General features: G+C 41.7%; 1 protein-coding gene across 2 annotated transcripts in view; it reads right to left on the reverse strand.

Moving 5' to 3' along the window:
• Positions 1 to 1551: 1551 nt before the first annotated feature.
• Positions 1552 to 19224, reverse strand: part of LOC133836252 (GATA-binding factor C) — a 37638-nt gene continuing 19965 nt past the window's right edge. The window contains exons 5-9 of one of the 2 annotated variants that reach the window (XM_062266630.1): positions 16347 to 16492; positions 7577 to 7720; positions 3747 to 3933; positions 3455 to 3642; positions 1552 to 3322 (exon numbers count right to left, since the gene is read on the reverse strand). In XM_062266630.1, coding sequence (XP_062122614.1) covers positions 3296 to 3322; positions 3455 to 3642; positions 3747 to 3933; positions 7577 to 7720; positions 16347 to 16492 — 692 coding nt within the window. In that variant the 3' untranslated portion in view covers positions 1552 to 3295. The remainder of the gene's footprint in view (positions 3323 to 3454; positions 3643 to 3746; positions 3934 to 7576; positions 7721 to 16346; positions 16493 to 19224) is intronic. The other variant, XM_062266631.1, reaches the window with a different exon arrangement.

Consider the following 19224-nt stretch of genomic DNA (forward strand, 5'->3'; position numbering starts at 1 on the left):
ATGGAGTTGAATGGAGTGGAATGGAATGAGCATTTCCCAGGCATTTTCAATATGCATATGTTTTGCTTATCGCAGATGTTGATTAACTGATTTATATGAGCAGGTCAATGCGAGTCATTTGTAATGCATTGATCACCGCACAGTATTGGAAGAGGCAAGTCGAGGGAGACAACAGTTTAACTAATGTTACGAATTTAGTTTAGGCTAATTGCGACAGCAATAATAACAATAATAATTCGACTGAATCATAATGTAATTATATCGCAATTAGGGGCGTGGCCAGTTGCTTTGCCTTTGTCACATGTTGTTTAAATGCAATTAACAAAAAAATGGAGTGGAGTGAAGCAGAGGCAGAGGCAGAGTCAGAGGCAGCGTGTTATCAGCATCATGTGATGCTGCAGTACTTCATGTTAAGTTCGATCAGCAGTATACAGAATATTGTGGCGGACATATCATAGACTCGTAATTGATGTGCTTGGTTGCGTTTAACGTGCATTTAATTACAGCTCAGAAGATAAGCAAATAGTGATAAGCATGCAATCGCATTCATATTTCTTTTGTTTTGTATTATATAAAAATATATGCAATGCAATTGATGAGCCTTGCATGTGTGTCGAGTTGTGTTGTCTCCTAGCCCTTGGCATGCAAAAAAAAAAGTACAAAATAATGGAAATGGATACAAGGTGCAGCAACGGAAGCGGATGCCAGGTGACAATTAATGCACATTGATACCACGTTCTATGTGTGTGGAGTGTACTTACAATGTGTGAGGCATTTCAGCAGCAATCAAAAATTTTTGCCTAGCTGGATGCCAACTTTATGGCTCGAAGACACGCGCTAGCCATTAATTAGCCGGTTAGCCGTAAACTCAGTTGGTAGTCTAGTTTTTAAGTGCTCATAATCTGAGTATACTTACTTATATGCACGAGTAAGAGTAAGAGTATGTATTTTAAAGCGATGTGCGCTTTATGTCTTGCCGACCGACGCACTCGTAAAACAAAAGACTTAGGCAACGAACTTTTGTAAGTCGAATGTGTTTGCGGTTGCTGTTGCTGGTGTTGTTGCTGTGGCTGGTGTGTTGTGTCGTACACTCGCGTACCAATAAATTAACATGCCATTTCACGCCTCAATACAAGCAACTGTGCGTCCAGCTCATAATTCATGCGCCCAATAACAACAAATGCTGCATAACAAATGACCAACTGAGACCAAAAGACGTTAGAACGCCGTCGCTCCAACTGCCTTCACTTTGTGGGCCGAGCGGGGCGTGGGGCATGCGGCTGCACGTTTTGTATTGAAGACGCATCGAAATTTAAAGAGCAATTCATAAGCATAAATGGGCATTTATAAAGACATTGCCATACAATTGAGTTTTCCTGGGCTGCGACTTCGCCGTCGTCGTCGCCGTCGACTTCAACTGCGATATCGATTTCGATTTATGTCCAATCATCTTGGGGCAATTAATCAAGCTTAGACGTCAGTTACCGTTTCTCACTCTCACACAATTAGAAGCACTCGCTATTATTATTACACGTATTTGTTGTTGTTTTTTTTTCATAAATTATTTTATTTATTTTTTTGTTGTTTGTTTTTGTTTGTTTGTTTGTTGTTGTTGTTTTTTTTCGATTTTTCGTATATATTTTCTGGTGATTGCCATTAAATTTAAATAAACGTATGTTTTGTTTTTATATATATTCAACTATCAATATGGCCAATTACAATACATTAATTATCGCATATGCTTACAACATACTTGTAGTACATACATACACACTTACACACACACGTGTATGTGTGGCTGTGTATTTTCTATAGGTAAGTATACATATACATATTACTTTTATATTTTGTTTTGTTTTGTTTTGTTTTTCTTTTTGTTTATACCTCACACATAAATTAAGTTAAACACTAAATTTGTATTTTATTTACACAGAACTTAAGCGGTTATTTCAAGTTTTATAAATACTTTTTGCTAAAATTATACAAAAATTGCTAACAAATATTCTTTTTTTGCGTTTCTTGTTTTTCTTTTTTTCGTATTTTACAAATTGCCTTTAACATTGAATTGATTTAAAAGTACATTTTTTGTGTTTGTAGTTGTTTTTACTTGTAAGACTTAGGCTTAAACATTGAACATATATACATGTATATATACTACATATATATACACATATATATATAGATGTATATGTATGTGCGGCTCCTTTGACTTTTCTTTTTTTTCTGAATTTTTTTGCTGCTGTTTTCAAGTGCCTTTTTAAATTTATTTTACAATTATTGAATTGTTTAAATTTATGTTTATGTTTATCACGTCTGTTTGTTTAATGTCTAATAATTTAACTAATTTACAGTTTAAAGTATTTTTGCAATTTTCAATTGCATTGCGAAATAGGACAAACATTTTGCAGTTGCTTTTTACAAAACAGTTTATATATATATATATATTTATAGATTAGATTTAGATATTTCTCATTTTGTTTTGGACGTGCATTTTATTAGTTAATATTTTATGCTTAGTTATCGTTAGTTTCTGTGTGCTTTCTGTTGTTGTTGCTGTTGTTGTTTGTAATGCTGCTCTTGTTCTCATCAGATATACATACATATATACAATATAAATATTTATGAAATTCCGTTTTTGTCGGGGGCTTTTTGCAATTGCTTTTATTTATTTATTTGCTTTTTGTGTGTTGGGCTTTTGTTTTAATATTTGTTTTTTCTTTTTTTATGGCAGTTCATAAAGCACAATTAAATACGCCGAATTTGCGTCGAGAAATTAAATTAATTAAGCGAAAAATAAAACACAGAATTCATACTCACAATTACACACAATCATTCAGCACACACACACACGCATACACACACTCACATTCACACACTCAAGAGCAATAAAAATAATATGTGCGGCCCTTTAATTAATTTTAATGGGCTTTTGTTTTAGCTGCTGGCCAACGACGAAAACTTAAATAATTAAAAATTGCACGCAATGTTTACAATTAGGAATAGCCAGCACTTGAACCAGGCCCACAATCGCCTTCGTCGCCTTCCCCTCACATGTTGAAGACGCTCCAGCTGATGATCACTGGTGTTCATGTCCTTGTCTTTGTCCTTTTTAAAGGGGACATCTGCTTGTGGTTGATTGTGGCCCAAAAGTTAGGTTAAATGGCTGCAAAGGGAGTCCTCAGTTTGGCATTGTGTTTGGAAATCAAGTCAGATCAGATCAGATATAGTTGTTGCTTGAATTGAAATCGGCGCTGCTCTAGCTGAACAAATTGTTGTTCAAATTGTTCCCGCTCCATCACGTGTAGTCAGTGCGCCATGTGCCCTAAATAAACCGAAGAGAAAGAGACAAACGAAAAACGTTTTGTTAGTAAACAAGATTCTAGTTCTCTCTCTTATACAAAATGCTCTTATAAAGAGTCTTTTTTGTTTTTTTTTGGGTTTTCGTCGTACTCACCATCGAGCTGAGGCCCAAGTGATAGGGCTGCGAGTGGGGCACCACGCCACCGCCAAGCGAACCCGCCGTGGAGAAGCCACCCTGCAGTCCACCGGAGGCGCCCAATGCGCCCATGCCACCAGTATACCAACTGCCATGCATATGCGCATGTGCCGGATGCAGACCACTGGAAAGGTGTCCATGTTGCGCTGGAATGAAAAGGAAGCAAAGGCAAAGGCAAATGTTTAGATGTTGTTCCACAACTATGCCGGACACAAGTTGTCCACGCTTCTGCATTGGCTTTGATGCTTACCCATGGACGCAGAGAAGCCGCCGCCAAAGCCCTTCGATGGATCGAGCGGCTTGAAGTCGCCCATGCCCAAATGGCCGCCAATTGGCAGACAGCCGCCGCCCAAGCCCTTTTTCTTCTTCGACTTGGAGCTGAGCTTGCGATTACGCGTCTGTATGCCCTCCTTTTTCATGGTAAGTGGACGATTGACCTGTAAAATACAACAAAAAAAGAAAACGTGGCAGCTGTTTAGTGGGTGTTGCAAGTAGAGAAAATCAATAAACTGTGTCTGCTGCTGCTGCCCAGCGGCAGCGTTAAAATTGGATCAAATTTATGCAAATTCATGGCGTAGGCAGTGAGTAAAAGGGCAGATGGCAGGGGGCAAAGGGGAAACGCAGCCCTTGGCCGGAAATGCCGCTAACTGCACACGCTGTCTGTGTTGCAACTTGCAACGCACTCTGTGTGGCAGAGTGGCAGTGGCAGTCACTACTTGCGACGGCAAAACGGGAACCGGGAAGTGAAAATGAAGTATTACAAGCATTTCTACACGATCAGATAAGCGACATTTGCGAATGCGATTAGTTGCCGCTGATAGCAAGCGACGGCACCAGGGCAACTTATTTTTTTTTCTTTCTTCCATTTTTTTTGTTAGTCGCTCTTGGCCATTGTTGAGGCTGCCGCTGCCGCTTCATATGCAATTTCTTATCACTTGCGAACATCTAAGGGGCAACAACAACAACAACGAGAGCAGCGGTAGAAGCAGCGCGCCTCATTGCGCTACAATTACAATATTGAGTTACCCATTCGCCGAGGCTGCGCTGATGACAAAAGCAAAGAAGAAAAGTTACATTATATAGTATAGTATAGAGGAGAGTGCACAGCCCCTCTTTGCGTACCTGGGCGTGAATTACGACATTGTTGTTGTCGTCGTTTGCTATTTTGAGTTGTTTTTTTGTTGTTGTGTCCCAGTGCAAACACAGAAATTGTTAAATTGCCGGCAATTGTGTGTGTCTGCGAGTCTGAGAGTTTCTAAAGCGAGGGTTGATTGTGTAATGCACCGAAAACAACAAACGGCAAACGGCAAACAAGAGCGCTGAGCAAATGTATCACTTACAACTGGGCAAACTGTATGGGGATGCTGATCGGACGAGAGGTAATTGATAGTCTCTGGTCTTTTGCCGACGCTCCCTAGCGTTTAGCACAAATTGTGGCAATTAGCAACTCGGCAGCTGCTGCCGCTGCTGCTGCTGCTGCCTCAAAAAGCTTTAATTGATATGCAGCAGCAGCAGCAGCAACAGCAACAACAAATAGCAACAACAGCAACATTAGCGACTAAACAAAGCATAAAGTTGTTAATATGTGCTCAGTTTATCCAGGCCTTGCTCATTAAGAAATTCAAGAGAAAATCTCTCAACAGATTTTTATGCATAAAATCTTAATCGAGCGTGCAACGTGTGTGTGTGTCTGAATGGGGCATGGGGCAACACGCGCCGCTGCAGCTGACTTGCAATTTGACAGGCCGAGTGGGTGGGCCAAGCATAAAGATAGAGAGAGAGATGGTTAGTGCGATAGAGACAGTGCCTGCTGCCTGTTGTTGATAAATTGACTGAAACGGCGCCAGGCAACAAGCTGCACCGTTAGGTCAGTCTCAGCCTAGGCGGTGACATTTATCATTGTGACGCCACAGGACGCAAAGTGCACAGCAGGAATCAATTGTTGAGCGGACAACAGGATGCACTCACTCGATGTCGATGTCGATGTCTCCTGCTCCTTGTCACTTGGCTGTTAATTATCTGCGCACACTTTTCCAGTGAAGTGCGTGAAGACACGCGTAACGTTGCTCCCAATTTACTTTTGCTTTGCCTCCAAAAAGGGGAGACAAACATACAGCCAGCAAGCACTAAATGCAGTCAACATTTCCATAAAATGTGACAATCACATGGCCAGATCGCTCACTATAGACAGCGACAGAGACAGAAAGAAAGAGAGAGATAGAGGCCCACACACACAGCAACTTCGACGACGATGGCGGCCAAATGACAAACGAATTGAATTGAAATGAACTGCTATGCTATGCTAGGCTAGGTTAGCTAGCTAGCTTGCTAGCTAGTTGTGGCAGCTCTGGCTGCCTCCAATGCAATGCAAAAAGCGCGCTGATTGGCATCTTATCAAGATGGGACACTGTCCAATTGAAAGAAAATTTTTGCAAAATAAATTTCGCCGCTATGAATGCGCTTGTACAAGTGTGAGTGTATATGTGTGTGTCAGCTAATGGTCTACACACACTCACACACACACACACTTACACACTTATACACTCTCACACAAACCACCCAAAACGTCGTTTGCGGTGGCGGCGGCTTTTTTGGCGTATTGCTCATACGCCACGTTGCAAACCGCCGCATTTCAAAGTTTTGCAAATCAGATTAGATTCCAATGTAGCATATAGAGCATGCCATATGCATCTGCATCTTGGCTTGTGCTCACTTTGATATACACTCCGCGCTCACGCTCAATTAAAACATTTCGCTCGCCGATTGCCATCGAAAGTCGATTGCAAGTTCCTCAATTGCAGCCACTGAAAAGTCAGAGCTTAATTAGTTTGCGGATTACATGGCGAAGCGACACAGGTGGCCCATCATTTTCTCCGTTCTTTTTTCTTCTTTTTTTTTTGGTGTTTTTGGGGCCACTGACATGTAAATGTGGCAAAAGTTCAAGTGATTTTTCTCAAAACTTTGCCACATTCAACAAAACTCATTACAAACTGACTGCGGGCATTACACCAAAAAAAGAAGAAAAATAGGGAAAAGAAGCGCTTAAAAATACCCTGCAGAATGTTAAGTTAAATTAAATGTTTTTAAATAGATTTAATTCTTTTATAATAACTTTTTTAAGGTATTTGCTTTACTTAAATCCTAATATATCATGTCAAAAAGCACTGCTCATGATTGACCATCGTTTTACCCTTGCTAGTAACTTTTTTGATTACAGGGTATGCAAAACGCCAAAGACCCTGAGCAGCAAGCGTTTATGTGCACGTCCTGTTGGCATTGCTAATGAATATTTAATAAGCCAGAAGTTGGTCAAAACAACCCTCAAGCCTCAAATACACCAACAAAAAGTGGGGAGTTCCCCCCTCAGGGCGCGAAAATGTTATTAAATCTAGTTTCCACATGGCTCGACAGCGTCTCTATATCATTGGCTGCATTGTGATGGAGTCAGAGTCAGAGCGAGGGCGGCGATTCAGTGAGCCGTAGTCTATTACATAAATTACGCCAATTTCTGGGCAACCGTCGCCGTTTTGCCGTCGCCATTTGCCCGGTCTGCACGGTTTGAACTGTTGCCCTGTTGCCGTTTGCCGTCGCCGTCGCACGCGTTTGCCATAATAAAATCAAAGCTTATCGCATTTTCACAGCCAAACACCAGACGCTTATCTTGCAACAGCAGCGACAAGTATCACGTTGGGCATCTTTAAATAATCATCAACAATTCATCATCAGGGTTGCTGCTGCCACTGCCGCTGCTGCTGCAACCTGCCACCCTCATTAGCTCTTTTGGGTTTGCACAAGGGGAGGAAGTACACTTCATTTTTGTCACTTTTAATCTGTGTATGCGTGTATGTATGTGTGTTTCCCGTGCGAAGAAGTTTCCGTTCGAGCTGGGATCGCTCGAGTGGCTCGAGCCGTTGTTAAATGTTGCGTTAAATCGCTTAAGCGTTTAACGAGGGTTTTCTCTTTCTCTCCCAATCCCAAATCGATGCGCCCAAAAAAAAAGCGAAAGGAGTGGGGGGCTATATCCCATAGTTTCTATATGTGTATACGAGATTCTAGTTAGTTGTTTGACTTTGTACTTACATTGTGCAGCTTGTAGTATAATCCGCAGGCATTGCACACGGGCTCGCCGCTGGCGTTGCGTCGCCAAAGGGTTGTGGTTGTGGTCTTGCAATTGGCGCAGGATGTGCCCGCCCGCTTGGCCGCGCTCTGCAGCGACTGTAGCGTCTAGAAAAGAGAACAAGAGAAAAAGAAAAGTTAGTTAAGGTTAGTTAAGAGTGCACTCATGTGGCAAGTTGAATAAAATTGATTATGTTAATGCCGCACGCCCACAAATATGTTGGCGCGCTAATTGAACGGTGCCAAAACTAACGCATGACGCAGTCGCAGGCAAAGCGAATGAGGTTTAGAAGAGCGACAGAGAGAGAGAGAGAGAGTCTTAGGTATGTTGACTCTGGCTGTCCTTCTGTCCTTGCTTGCCTGCAAACAAAGTTGCTCGACACACCAGGCAACAACATTTTTTAAATGGCATGCGAGGCAGATCGAGGCAGTCGCAGTCACAGTCGCTCCACGTTTAACAGCAGCATCAATTCATTAAAATGACAATTTTTTACAAAACTGCCCAAAAACAACAGCAACATCGACAACAACAATAACAACAACAACTGGGGAGCATGTCTGCGCCACGCTTAAATTTCCACGAATTGGCTACAAGAAGCGTAGCCCAAACTCCAGAACCCAAAACATTGTCTGCTGTGCTGTGCCTCGTTTTCAGGCAGAAAACCAGAATCAGACTCCGAGACTCGAGACTCAGCATCAGAGAATCCGAGACTCAAGTTCTTCAGGGTCTTTGAGGCTCTGTGGCTTGTTCATGTTGCTCGTACAACAATAGCAACAAAAACAAAAAGAACAGCAACATTGCAACGAGGCCCTAAACTGGCGTTGATCATGTTTGACTTTGATTTTTAATTGTTGTTGTTGCCGTGTCTCTTTCTGGCTTTAACTGTGGCTCACCTGTTCTGGTTTCGCCTTGCTGCACGCTGCTCAGTGCTCGCTGCTCGCTGCATGCTGCATGCTGCACACTGTAAGCCGTGGCATTAACATAAATCAGAGGTCAGCGTCTGCAGAGTTTTGCATTTTTTTTGGTGGCACTGTGTTGTGTTAACGAGCTTGTAACAATTTCACATACAGACAGACGGACAGAGAGACAGACAGACGGACAGATCGAAGTGCAAATGTGGCGAGAGATCTCGAGAAATTCCAAAATTAATTTCAACGCCCACCAAATACAAACTGTGCGCTGATAATTATGTGGCTGCAACACACTTGACCAGTTGACAGGCAACTAACTCGTTGTCGCATATAAATTAAGTTGTTAACATGACACAACCAACAAACGCACTACTTTTGCAGCCTTTTCGCATTTTCGCATTTCAATTCTCAACTCGAAATCCTTTTTTGGCTGGCATCCATTTTGTTGGTTGCTGGTTGATGGTTGGTGGTGGTGTAGGTGCTAAATTGCAACATGTTGCTTGTTGTTGCCTGTTTGTTCGCCTGCTTGTTTATGGACAATTTAAGCAGCACTGTTAACAGTTAACAGTGCCTCCAAATGTTGCATATAAATCAATGTCAGGCGGAGGGAAGTTGAAGTTGCATTGACAAACTGTCAAACATTGACAGGGCGCATTTTAATTGATATTCAAAAAAGCGCAAGCGCCAAACAACAGCAACAGCAACAGCAACAACAACAACATCAACAAGATGGCGCTTGCGATAAATAATACTATACAAAAGCAGAATACAACAATGACAGTGCCATATGAGTGTGTGTACACATTATTTCATTCGCTCTCTCGCTCATTCTCTCTGTGCATGTATGTATATGACTTGTGACCATAAATTTTCATTTCTCAATGCGCTTCAGCATGACAAAATGCGCTTAATTTATATTTAAATACCCTAAGCTCTGAATATGTGAAGAAAGGGTATGAAAACTGCTTTTATATAGAATTTAAGTAATACATTTTAAGCTACTTATTTAAAGCAAGAGGTCAAAAAGTAATGCTTACAAAATTCAATAAATGTAAATTGCTTCACTATATGTTTTATTTACAGGGTATCTTCTAGTTAAGTACAAATTCTTCCAACCACTTTTGTTGCTGCTTTTTGGCACCTTGCGTTGATTTATTGGACTTGCAACTGCGGCAAGCCACAAGTCTCAAAATGTCTGCAACACAACACACAAAATGGCGACGGCTGCTTGAATTTTCAAAAGCAACCAACTAAAATTATGCGGATTTTTGAATTGTTTATAAAATTTATGCAAATTTTGTTAGCATTGCGCGCCAACAATAACAAAAGCGTCGCACATTTAAATATTTAATTGAAATTTACAAAACAAACGCAAAAACTGAAAGAGACCAAAATGTGCCACGAAAATTGTGTAAGGCGTAATGAAAAGCGTCGCCGACAAAAGTAAATACTTATGTATATAGCACACACAGAGAAGCTGTGACTGTTGTATAGAGAGTGAAGAGAGGGGGTAAGGGGAGGGGAAGACAGAGGGAGGTTAGGCGCACTGCTGGGTCAGACAAGACATCTACAGTTCTATTTATTGCGCAGCTTTTGTGCGCCGTGCGATGGCAATGCCCTTTGCCATCTTAGATATCGCACCAAGATGTAGGAGCGAGTGTTTGAGAGGGCGGAGAGGGAGAGAAGGGAGCGGGAGCAACTCTGGCAGCCGCCGGTTGCCCAGCAATGTTACGTTTATCTCAGTGTAACATCTTTCACTTGGGGCTAGAAGTGTGTGTGTGTGTGTGTGTTTGTGCTCTCTGGTATCTGCTGTATGTAAGCTATGTATCTGTTTATGTATCTCTCGGTTGCTCTCTATCTATCTATGTGTATGTGTGTGTTACCCCACTGCCCACACAGCGCAGACATTTTATCAACTCATTTTTTTTTCTTGCTTTCTTTATCTGACAAAACATTCATTAAATTGTTCGCAGGCAGCGCAAAAAGTCGTTTGCCAACCCTCAGCAGTAGCAGCAGCAAAGCAGTAAGCTGCCCTTTGGGGGTTGTTTTGGAGCAGCCCCCACATAACCAACACACACCAACACACACTCGCACACAAAGAGAAAAGATGGCAAGAGATAGCGCCCAGATCTCAGGCAGCAGCGCAACGAAAATTTCTATATCTGATGCTGGCTTTGACTTGGGTAACTGTCACTGTGGCTCGCTTTGGGTTTGGGTGGCTCTTTGCCTGCAAACGTAACGTAACGTAACGAAATGAAATGAAAAGAGGAAAGCGCCAACAAAATGTCCGGGCCATAACAGTTACATTTAGACGAATGTACGGCCTTATACTATATAATACACACACACACACACACAGACACACACTCAAACTCTCACTGTGTTTTTCTATATGTACGCATTCCGTCGCTTTTTTTGTCTGTCGTATAAAAATAAATATAAGAAAAAAAACAGAGGAAAACTTGTGCGGCTGTGAAATTTAATTTAAAAATTCAAATTTCGTTTGCGGCAGAACGCAACAAAAAACGAGCAAAGAAAAAAGAAAAAAATAAAAAATAAAATGTAAAGAAAGAAATAAATAAAATGGACTAGGACGTTCATTCTTTTTGCCATGTCCTGGCTCATTTCCTTTGCATGCGGATTCCAGCCACATGCTGTTGTTGCTGGGGCGTGGCAATGCAGGCTGTTGCTCAGCACACACAGCACGAGAAATAAATACAAATACAAATACGCAAATAAGCAAACATGAATTTGTGAATTTCTGAAGGGTTGCCCAATGCGGCACGTTGATTGGGCTTCGTTTTGCTATGCGAGCTGCCCCACAATTTGCCTAATTAAAACATCAGACGGAGCTCATTTCTGAGGCACGCACGAAGCGAAAACTATTGCTAAAAATCACACCTGCTCCAAGACGTAACAAAAATCAATAAAATGTTATAGTGTTACACTGGCAAGCACAACAACAGCAACAACGACTAACGACAAGTCATTAATGTCGCTCATTAATGCTGCTCAATGAATTTTACGAGCCTTTTTTTTTGTTCGTTTGTTTGTGTGACTTCAACTTGTCGCATGGAAATTTTCAACATCGTCGTAGACATCGCGCCCCAAAAGCGTCTTTTTTAGTAGTGTGCATTTTAAACAGCAGAACTCAACTCGAGGAGTGACAACTAACATGGTCAGCTAGAAGTCTACATAGCTCCCCTTCTGGCTACTCGGGCTACTCCGATTTGTGAAGGCATGAAAATCGTCATTAATATTTGTCACTGGACAACTGCAACTGCATATACCATATATAAATTATACATAGAGCCCTAGCTCGTTGGCCAGCTGGCTCTTAACCAAAATGAATGTGCGCTTAGCACGCGCTTTTTTGCCTAGTCGCATTTGCCTTTGCCTTTGGCTTTTGCATTTATGGGCTGCGTGCTTAGCCACATTTTCACATATTGTCTGACCGATGAAGGGTTAGAAAATGCAACCCTTCTCAGCGTTGGTGTGCAAATTATGCCTTTGCATATTAAATAGGTTTACTGTTTCGGTTTTGGTTGCGGTGTTAGCTTTAGCTTTGGCTTTATTCCTTCGCTTGTATTGAAACATGCTCTGTACTCCAGCCTGAGCAGTCCACAGCAGGGCTATTAACAAGCTGCCCTTAATCATCTGCAGCCTCAAACTTCGCTCTCTCTCTCTCTCTCTCTCTCTCTCTTGTTTTCGCTTGCGATCTTTGCTGTGAGAGCCTGTTTCATTATATTATTGGCACGCCCAGTTTGCGGCTGCGGCTGCGCTTCATATCGTTAATTTTTAATTGATCTGCGACGAGGAGCACAAAGTTGCAGTCGACATTGAGTTTGTGTCTGGTCTGTATCAGTTTTCAGTGTTCAGGTTCGTCAGCTTGTGCTTGTGCCCCAAAGGAGACATAAGACATGAGACAGCAATCCCGTTTGCTGTGCTGTTTTGCTGCTCAAGTGCATTTTAATGGCATTAGGCTGCCCACTTGATGAAATGAGCCCTCTCTTAACAAGATCCTAGCGCCCCAAACATCACATTCAAGCATCGAGACATAAGCATAAGGTCTTCTCTTTTGTTGTTTTTTTTGCTGGCCTCTGGCCCAGCTACAAAATGGGCAACTTAATGCGCTCGATTGCGTATACGCCCCGTTTGCAGAACGTGCATTGAACTTTTACTTTGACTCGCGAGTTGTGTGATGTTGATGTTGTTAATGTTGTTGTTATTGCTTGTTGCCCCCTTTTTATATTTTTGCTTTAGTTTTGATTCGATTTTCGCTGTGGTTGTTGTTGCTGTTGTTGTTGTTTATCGATCGCTTCGACTTTTGACTTTGACTTTCATTTGGCGCGCATTTTGGTAACTTGATTTATACGCACAGTGTCTGCGCCTTGCATTTAATTTTTGGCGTCACTGCCTCCAGAATTGTTGCCCTCTTTCTGGCTGTTATTGCTGCCAGTGTTAGCTCAGTTTTTCCCACGCCGAAAGGTTTGAGATCTGCTACCAAATTCAATGCTCGCCAGTCTATCGCACATATGGCGCACAAAATTTGGTCAAAAATGTGTTAATTATAATTTTTAGCTTATTCTCTTCGTACGCTGCTTGTTTCTTCAACTTTGGATAAGTGTAACTTCACGCTCTTTAGCCCAAAAGGTGTGTAGTCAGCGTTTGTCAATCCATTTGTTATGTTGGCCAGTTTCTATTTCTTATTGATCATTTCGTGGCTCGTTTGTTGGGCTATTATGACTGCACAGTTGGATGCCAAGGCATTTGTAATTTGAAAGAAACCGTTCAACACCGACGCATTGCTGCTCTCTGTTTGAGCTTCGCAAAACATCGCAAATGTATTTAATGTCATTAGCAATTTGATTGCTAATAGCCAATAATTCGAATTGACAGATGATTGCGATACTGACTCGCTTTATTAATGACAACATATTAAATTTATATCGTTGCTGATAACTTGAAACCTTGTTGGCCAAGTTAGGGTATTTCAAATTTCAAATTTAAATGGATTTATTTAATAGCCGTTAAATAGCGACTAATGTGAATGCGATGTTGTTGTTGCTGCTGCTGTTGTTGTTGTTGGTGGCGTCGCTCGCTGGCGTTGAAATACGCCTTTGATTAATAATTAATTAAGCAGCTTTGGAGGCACTTAAATAATACATTTATAAATGATTGTGTCAAGTGTTGATGGGTTTATTGTTACAACAGCAGCAGCGACTCAACTACGAGATGTAAAAGGCAAATGCAAGTTGTTGTCGTTGTTGCATGCAAATGACATAAGGCGAAGTAATAAGCATAAAAATAAACAATTTTTGCAGTGCCTAACAACAAAAATATATATGTATAAATACGATTATACGAATGCCTTGCCAGAACAACAACAGCGGCGGCAGCGAGAAGAAACGTTTTGTTCAATTTATTGTGTGAAAATTCGCATAAATTAAAAAGCAAAAGGCAAAAACAAAAGCAAAAGAGCGACTGCGGCATAAATATTATGCAAAATGCAAGCAACGCCCCTCTTTCCCCTACTTGTGCCCCGCTTGACTAACACATGCCGCCTGAATTCTTATATATTTATATAAGTCACGATTACGTAGTTGTTGCTATTGCTGCTGCTGCCGCTGAAGCTGAGATGCGCCACAGCAGTTGGCGTTGTGTTTAGTGACCTTAACAGCTGTGTGTTCCTAAGCAGTTAACATGCATTTGCAATTAGCCGTAGTCGTTGGCGCACAGTCAAGTCATAGCCTTAAGAACAAGTTGAAATGTGACAAATCCATTGGAAGGTTGCACCATGGGCTTGGCCTGGACTTGCCACACAGCGGCCTGCGGCAGCAGCAGCGGCACATCGAGTGGCGCACAACTTTTGGCCTTATAATTAAATGCAATTATTGAAACACGGCCAGCGGCCACTTGAACAGCCCCAAAAATACGAACAACAATGAGAACAACAGCAAACATATGTAAGCTAAGGCGAAGGCGAAGGCGACTGAGTTGATGTTGATGTTGTTCTTTTTGTTGTTGTTACTGCTGCTTTGGCTTGCAGGCTAAAATACATAAATTAAAAATTTTGCATTGTTCTGTTTCAGCAATATCAACAACAACAACAGCAACAACAAAGCAAGTAACAAAGTATTTCTGCGCTGCTCAAAGTTACGACTTGTTGACTGTTTTCATACAATTCGGAAATTTAATTAAAGGCGGCAGAGCAGACAATGAGATGCGCAGTCGTTGGCTCAGTCGGGGCAGGTGCAGTTGTGCCATGTTGCCAGTTGCCAGTTGCTCGCTCCGCGTTGCAATGTGGACAACAACGTATGCAAAACTTGAGGCTACAATTCTGACCCTCAGTCGAAATCAATACAATTGCCACCCAGCACGAGCAGTTGAATTGAAATCGACGACTTGAGTCAATTTCAATGCCAGCGCGCCCCAAAACAATTGAATTGCATTTCAGCCACAGGCGATGCGGCCCTTCAATAAGGACATTGATGTGCTGCATCCTGTTTGCTGGCCAAGCAGACAGACACAAACACAAACACAAACACAGACACAAGCACACTAAGAGAGTCAGCGTCACAGACATAAGTCAACGCAGTCGCACATAAATTTTAATTTGTTGCATATTTTGTCAACGAGAAATCAACAAACACTTCAAGAGATCTCCTCCTTCTCCTCCTCCTCCTCTTGAGGAGTCGCCTCCAGCTGTGAATTTCTTGGGAATTCCCTGGCAACGAACAACCAGCAACGACCATCGACGGTCGAGCGTTGAACGACGACGACGACAACGTCAGCGTAGACATATTTTGGTTCCAATAATGGTTTATTTATGTTAATGTTATGCAATCAAAACGCATACGATTTAAATGCCAATAAAAAATCAACGGCTCAGCCTAAGCCAAGACACAAACCCTGCAAACTGCATTTAACAGTTGTTTATTGTTGTTATAGATTCTACGTTACGATGTTGTTATTGTTGCTGTTGTGGGCTGTTTTGTTTTTTACGCATGTTTAATGGACTAATTTTGTATAAGTAAGCACAATACACACACACACACACAGTTGCTTTCTCTTTCACACGCAGTGACAGCGTGTGAGTTCGTTGCTTAAGTCTTTCGTTTTGGCTTGAGCTTGGCTTGCTTGTAGCTGGCGCCAGGGGCAGCCGCTGAGACCTTCGATGGACAGACGAACAGACAGTCGGACGGACGGACAACGTTACATATATTTTCATAGTTTGTTGCTGTTGATGCGCACGCCCGATAAAAAACGATAATGTGCTTCAGCGCAGACGAAGATGTAGACGAAAAGAGATGGTCACAGAGAGAGGGGTTGCTAGGCAGGCTATGGCATCTCCATAACCCACACACACAAATGACTGTGGTTGTGGCTGCTGCTGCTGCTGTGGCTGTGACTGTGGTTGCTGCTGCCTGATTATGTTTTTAGTGCGTTAAGTGATAATGATGATGCGCCTTGATCGCTATCAGGCAAAGCGTTTACTCGGCTGCAATCAAGACGCCAGCTAGTCAGAAAAATGATAATTAAATACGTATGCATATCTGTATGCGTGTGGGTGTACAACAGTATGTGTGTGTGTGTGTGTGTGTGAGTACACTGGGGATATTCCTGGAATTATTATGACATTTGAGAACTTTCACGCTGCTTTTTATGGCTTTTGGCGACAGAAACGTGCGCTGAGATTGATGCGCCAACAAATTCCCAGGAATACGAGAGTACACTACGCACAAATTTATTGATCAATTTGTGGCAATGTGTGGAAGCTGCACACAGCGGGAGAGTTACTTAGGAGAGATGATGCACTTACCAGTCTTCGCTTTGGCTTGATCAGTGGCCGATTCTGACCATTCATTTTGTAGTAGAGGCCACAGGCGTTGCACAAATAATGTCCAGTTCCATCGCGTCGCCATAGCGGTGTCGATGTGGCACCGCAATTCACGCACTCGCGTCCCTCTGCAAAATTACAAAAAAAATAACGCATCATTAGAATTGACAATAAGACAACCGCTAATTTGTGGGCTTAAATCAAGCTACTGCTTATTAGCTAAACAAAAAAAAAAAATAAAAACAACTTGAGTGCAGGCAACAACAACAATGGCGCAGTCTTGTTAAACAATAGCAACAACAACAACGACACACATTTTTCAGCTGTTTCTCAGTTTGTGGGTTTTTCTCTTTCAACTGCGTTGTTGCTGTTTTTTTTTCTCTCTCATTTTTTCGTTGTTGTTGGCAGAAAACGCATGGAAGCGGAAATGATGGATTCGCTGGGACTGGGACTGAAACTGGGGCTGCAGCAATGCTGACTCTACACATTTTAATTAAGCAGCGCTGCGGCGTTCTAGTGACTGCAATCGCATTGCCTAACCTCCTCCATCTCCCTCTTTACCGCCCATAAAGTCCCTTTGCTAACTGTTTCGGTTTGCAGCGCCGCGAAGCAAACGCAACTCATTTGAATAACTTTAGGCATAATTTGTAAGCGACTTGACTTCGACTTCGTCCGTCCAAATGAAGTTGCAAATGTAACGCGTTATTAACGTTCGTGCCACAAGTTGGCTTTTGTCTTTGTCTTTGTTTGTTCGGTCGTAATTCGCCTCACATATTCCGTATACAACAAAAAACAACTACAACTCGCATTTTGTATATTCTGCTCTTCGGTCTCATTTAATGACGCCACTAAATGGGCTTCATTATATCGTTTGTTTTCTCTCATTCTGCGCTCTGGGTCGCGTTTTGAAATTGAAATTTAGTCATAAAAAATATAAAACAAGCAAAAGTCTCAACTGAAAGATTTAACGCTAGTTTTTGGCCCATTTTCCCTTGGCTTGGCATATTTCTAAATTATAATTAATTAACGTTGCGCTTTACATGGCCACCTGAACATAACTTTATACACATACAGTTTTATTCAGTTCTTTGCTTTTTATTGAATATTAGCGGTCACACCCAGTTCATTTTTTGGATGGGTGGATGGCTGGATGAATGGGAGGCGTTGGTATTGTTGTTGGTTGTTGGCTCATTAAGTGCGTTGTCAACTCGTTGCCTGCCCGAATGCCATTAGGCGCATTTTGATGACAGAATTTCATTTTCATTTTATTTCGGGGTACTTTTGGCGTGTGTTGTTTTTAAGAGCTTCACGTGATTTGCTGCTGTTTCGACTCACACTGGACACAGCGGGACAATCACACGTGTCCTGCTCCAGTTGTATTGTCCTGTTGGCATGCCAAACATTTTGTTTTTGAGCTTTCAAAGAAATTAAATTAAACGTTCTGCGTGTTTCGTTTGTGGCCTTCCACAACGGGTGGTGCAATAATAACGTCGCACCACCCGCAGCCCCGCAACCCCGCAACCCCTCACACCTACGCAATCGCTAGGGGCGCGTTAAATAAACAGTTCATTTGTTTTCATTTAATCGCAACTTTGCTTTGCTTTTTCGTATATCTTTTTATAGCGCGTGTACTTGATATTTCTTTTTTACGTTTTTTCGGTTTTCTTCGTCTCTTTGTCGTACGGCTTTTTTAATTGCCGCACATTTGGCGCTGGGCGTTTTGGTTTTCAAACTTTTTTTTTTGTTTGGTGAGGGGTAAGCAAAAGGCCCGAAGCCAAATTGCCGCCAATCAAAAAGGCAACACCCACTGAATAAAAATTGCATAAATTATTTGTCGCTGAAATTGTTTACAGCTGCTTGGCATTTGTTCAAAAGGAAAAAACGAAAAGACAATCCATTTGAGCGAAGAGTGTCCACTTAATTGGCAACGTTATGAGCTTATTCAGCTCACAATCTATATTATTTATTTTATTTCGCGTTTGCAGTTAATTAAATATGTATGCGGAAACTTGCTCAGTTTATAGTTGAAATTCCTTAGTTGTGTTTTTTTTTGCATTTTATTGCTCATATGAATATGTGAATCCACTCATAATCACAGCTTATCTGGCAGCACAGTAGCTGCTGAGAGTCGTGCGAAAAAGAAAAACAAAAACAAATATAATGCATTTATTGGGCTGTTATAAAGCAGGAACAAGCGGTTGAGTGTTTGCTCACAGTAGTATTAAGCCATAAAGTGTGGCTTTTGTAGCATTGTGTGAGTGTGGTAGCTCTTTTTTTCGTCTCGTTTGTTTTTCCTTTTTTTCTCTTCTTGCTTTTGTTCTAGCACAATTCCAATGAAGTTCGCTGTGGTTGCTGTTGCGGCTGCTGCTGCTGCTGCTCCAAGCCACTCGCCAGTTAATAAATCAAATGTGTTAATGATGTTTTTACCCTGTGTGCCCACTTTTGACAACAAAGGCAACAACACAAGCGACCAACAAGCGACTCGACGCGACGATGGCGACAACTACTTCGACTACTTCTCGTACTCTGCCTCAACAGCCTTAAGTATCCGTATACCAAAAAAATCCACTACAACTTGGCTACGATATATGGTTTATATGCTTTATACACGGCGCACGCGTACAGCTTCTCTTTCTCTCTCGTTCACTGTCTCCATCTCTTTTGTTTTAGTACATTTTTATTGCATTTCTGATCTCACATAGGATCCTTTTCTTATGCTGCCTCTCTGTCTCTCTCTCTCTCTACTTCTCTCGTTTTCTGGGGCAAACGCCGTGTGTGTTTTATGGCCATTAAACATTTTTTGGCTTTTGTTGTTGTTATTGTTTTCCAGCTTTGTTTTGATTTCAATTTGCTTGTCGCC

The sequence above is a fragment of the Drosophila sulfurigaster genome, chromosome 2R, assembly GCF_023558435.1.
Source record: "Drosophila sulfurigaster albostrigata strain 15112-1811.04 chromosome 2R, ASM2355843v2, whole genome shotgun sequence".
NCBI classification, from domain to species: domain Eukaryota; kingdom Metazoa; phylum Arthropoda; class Insecta; order Diptera; family Drosophilidae; genus Drosophila; species Drosophila sulfurigaster.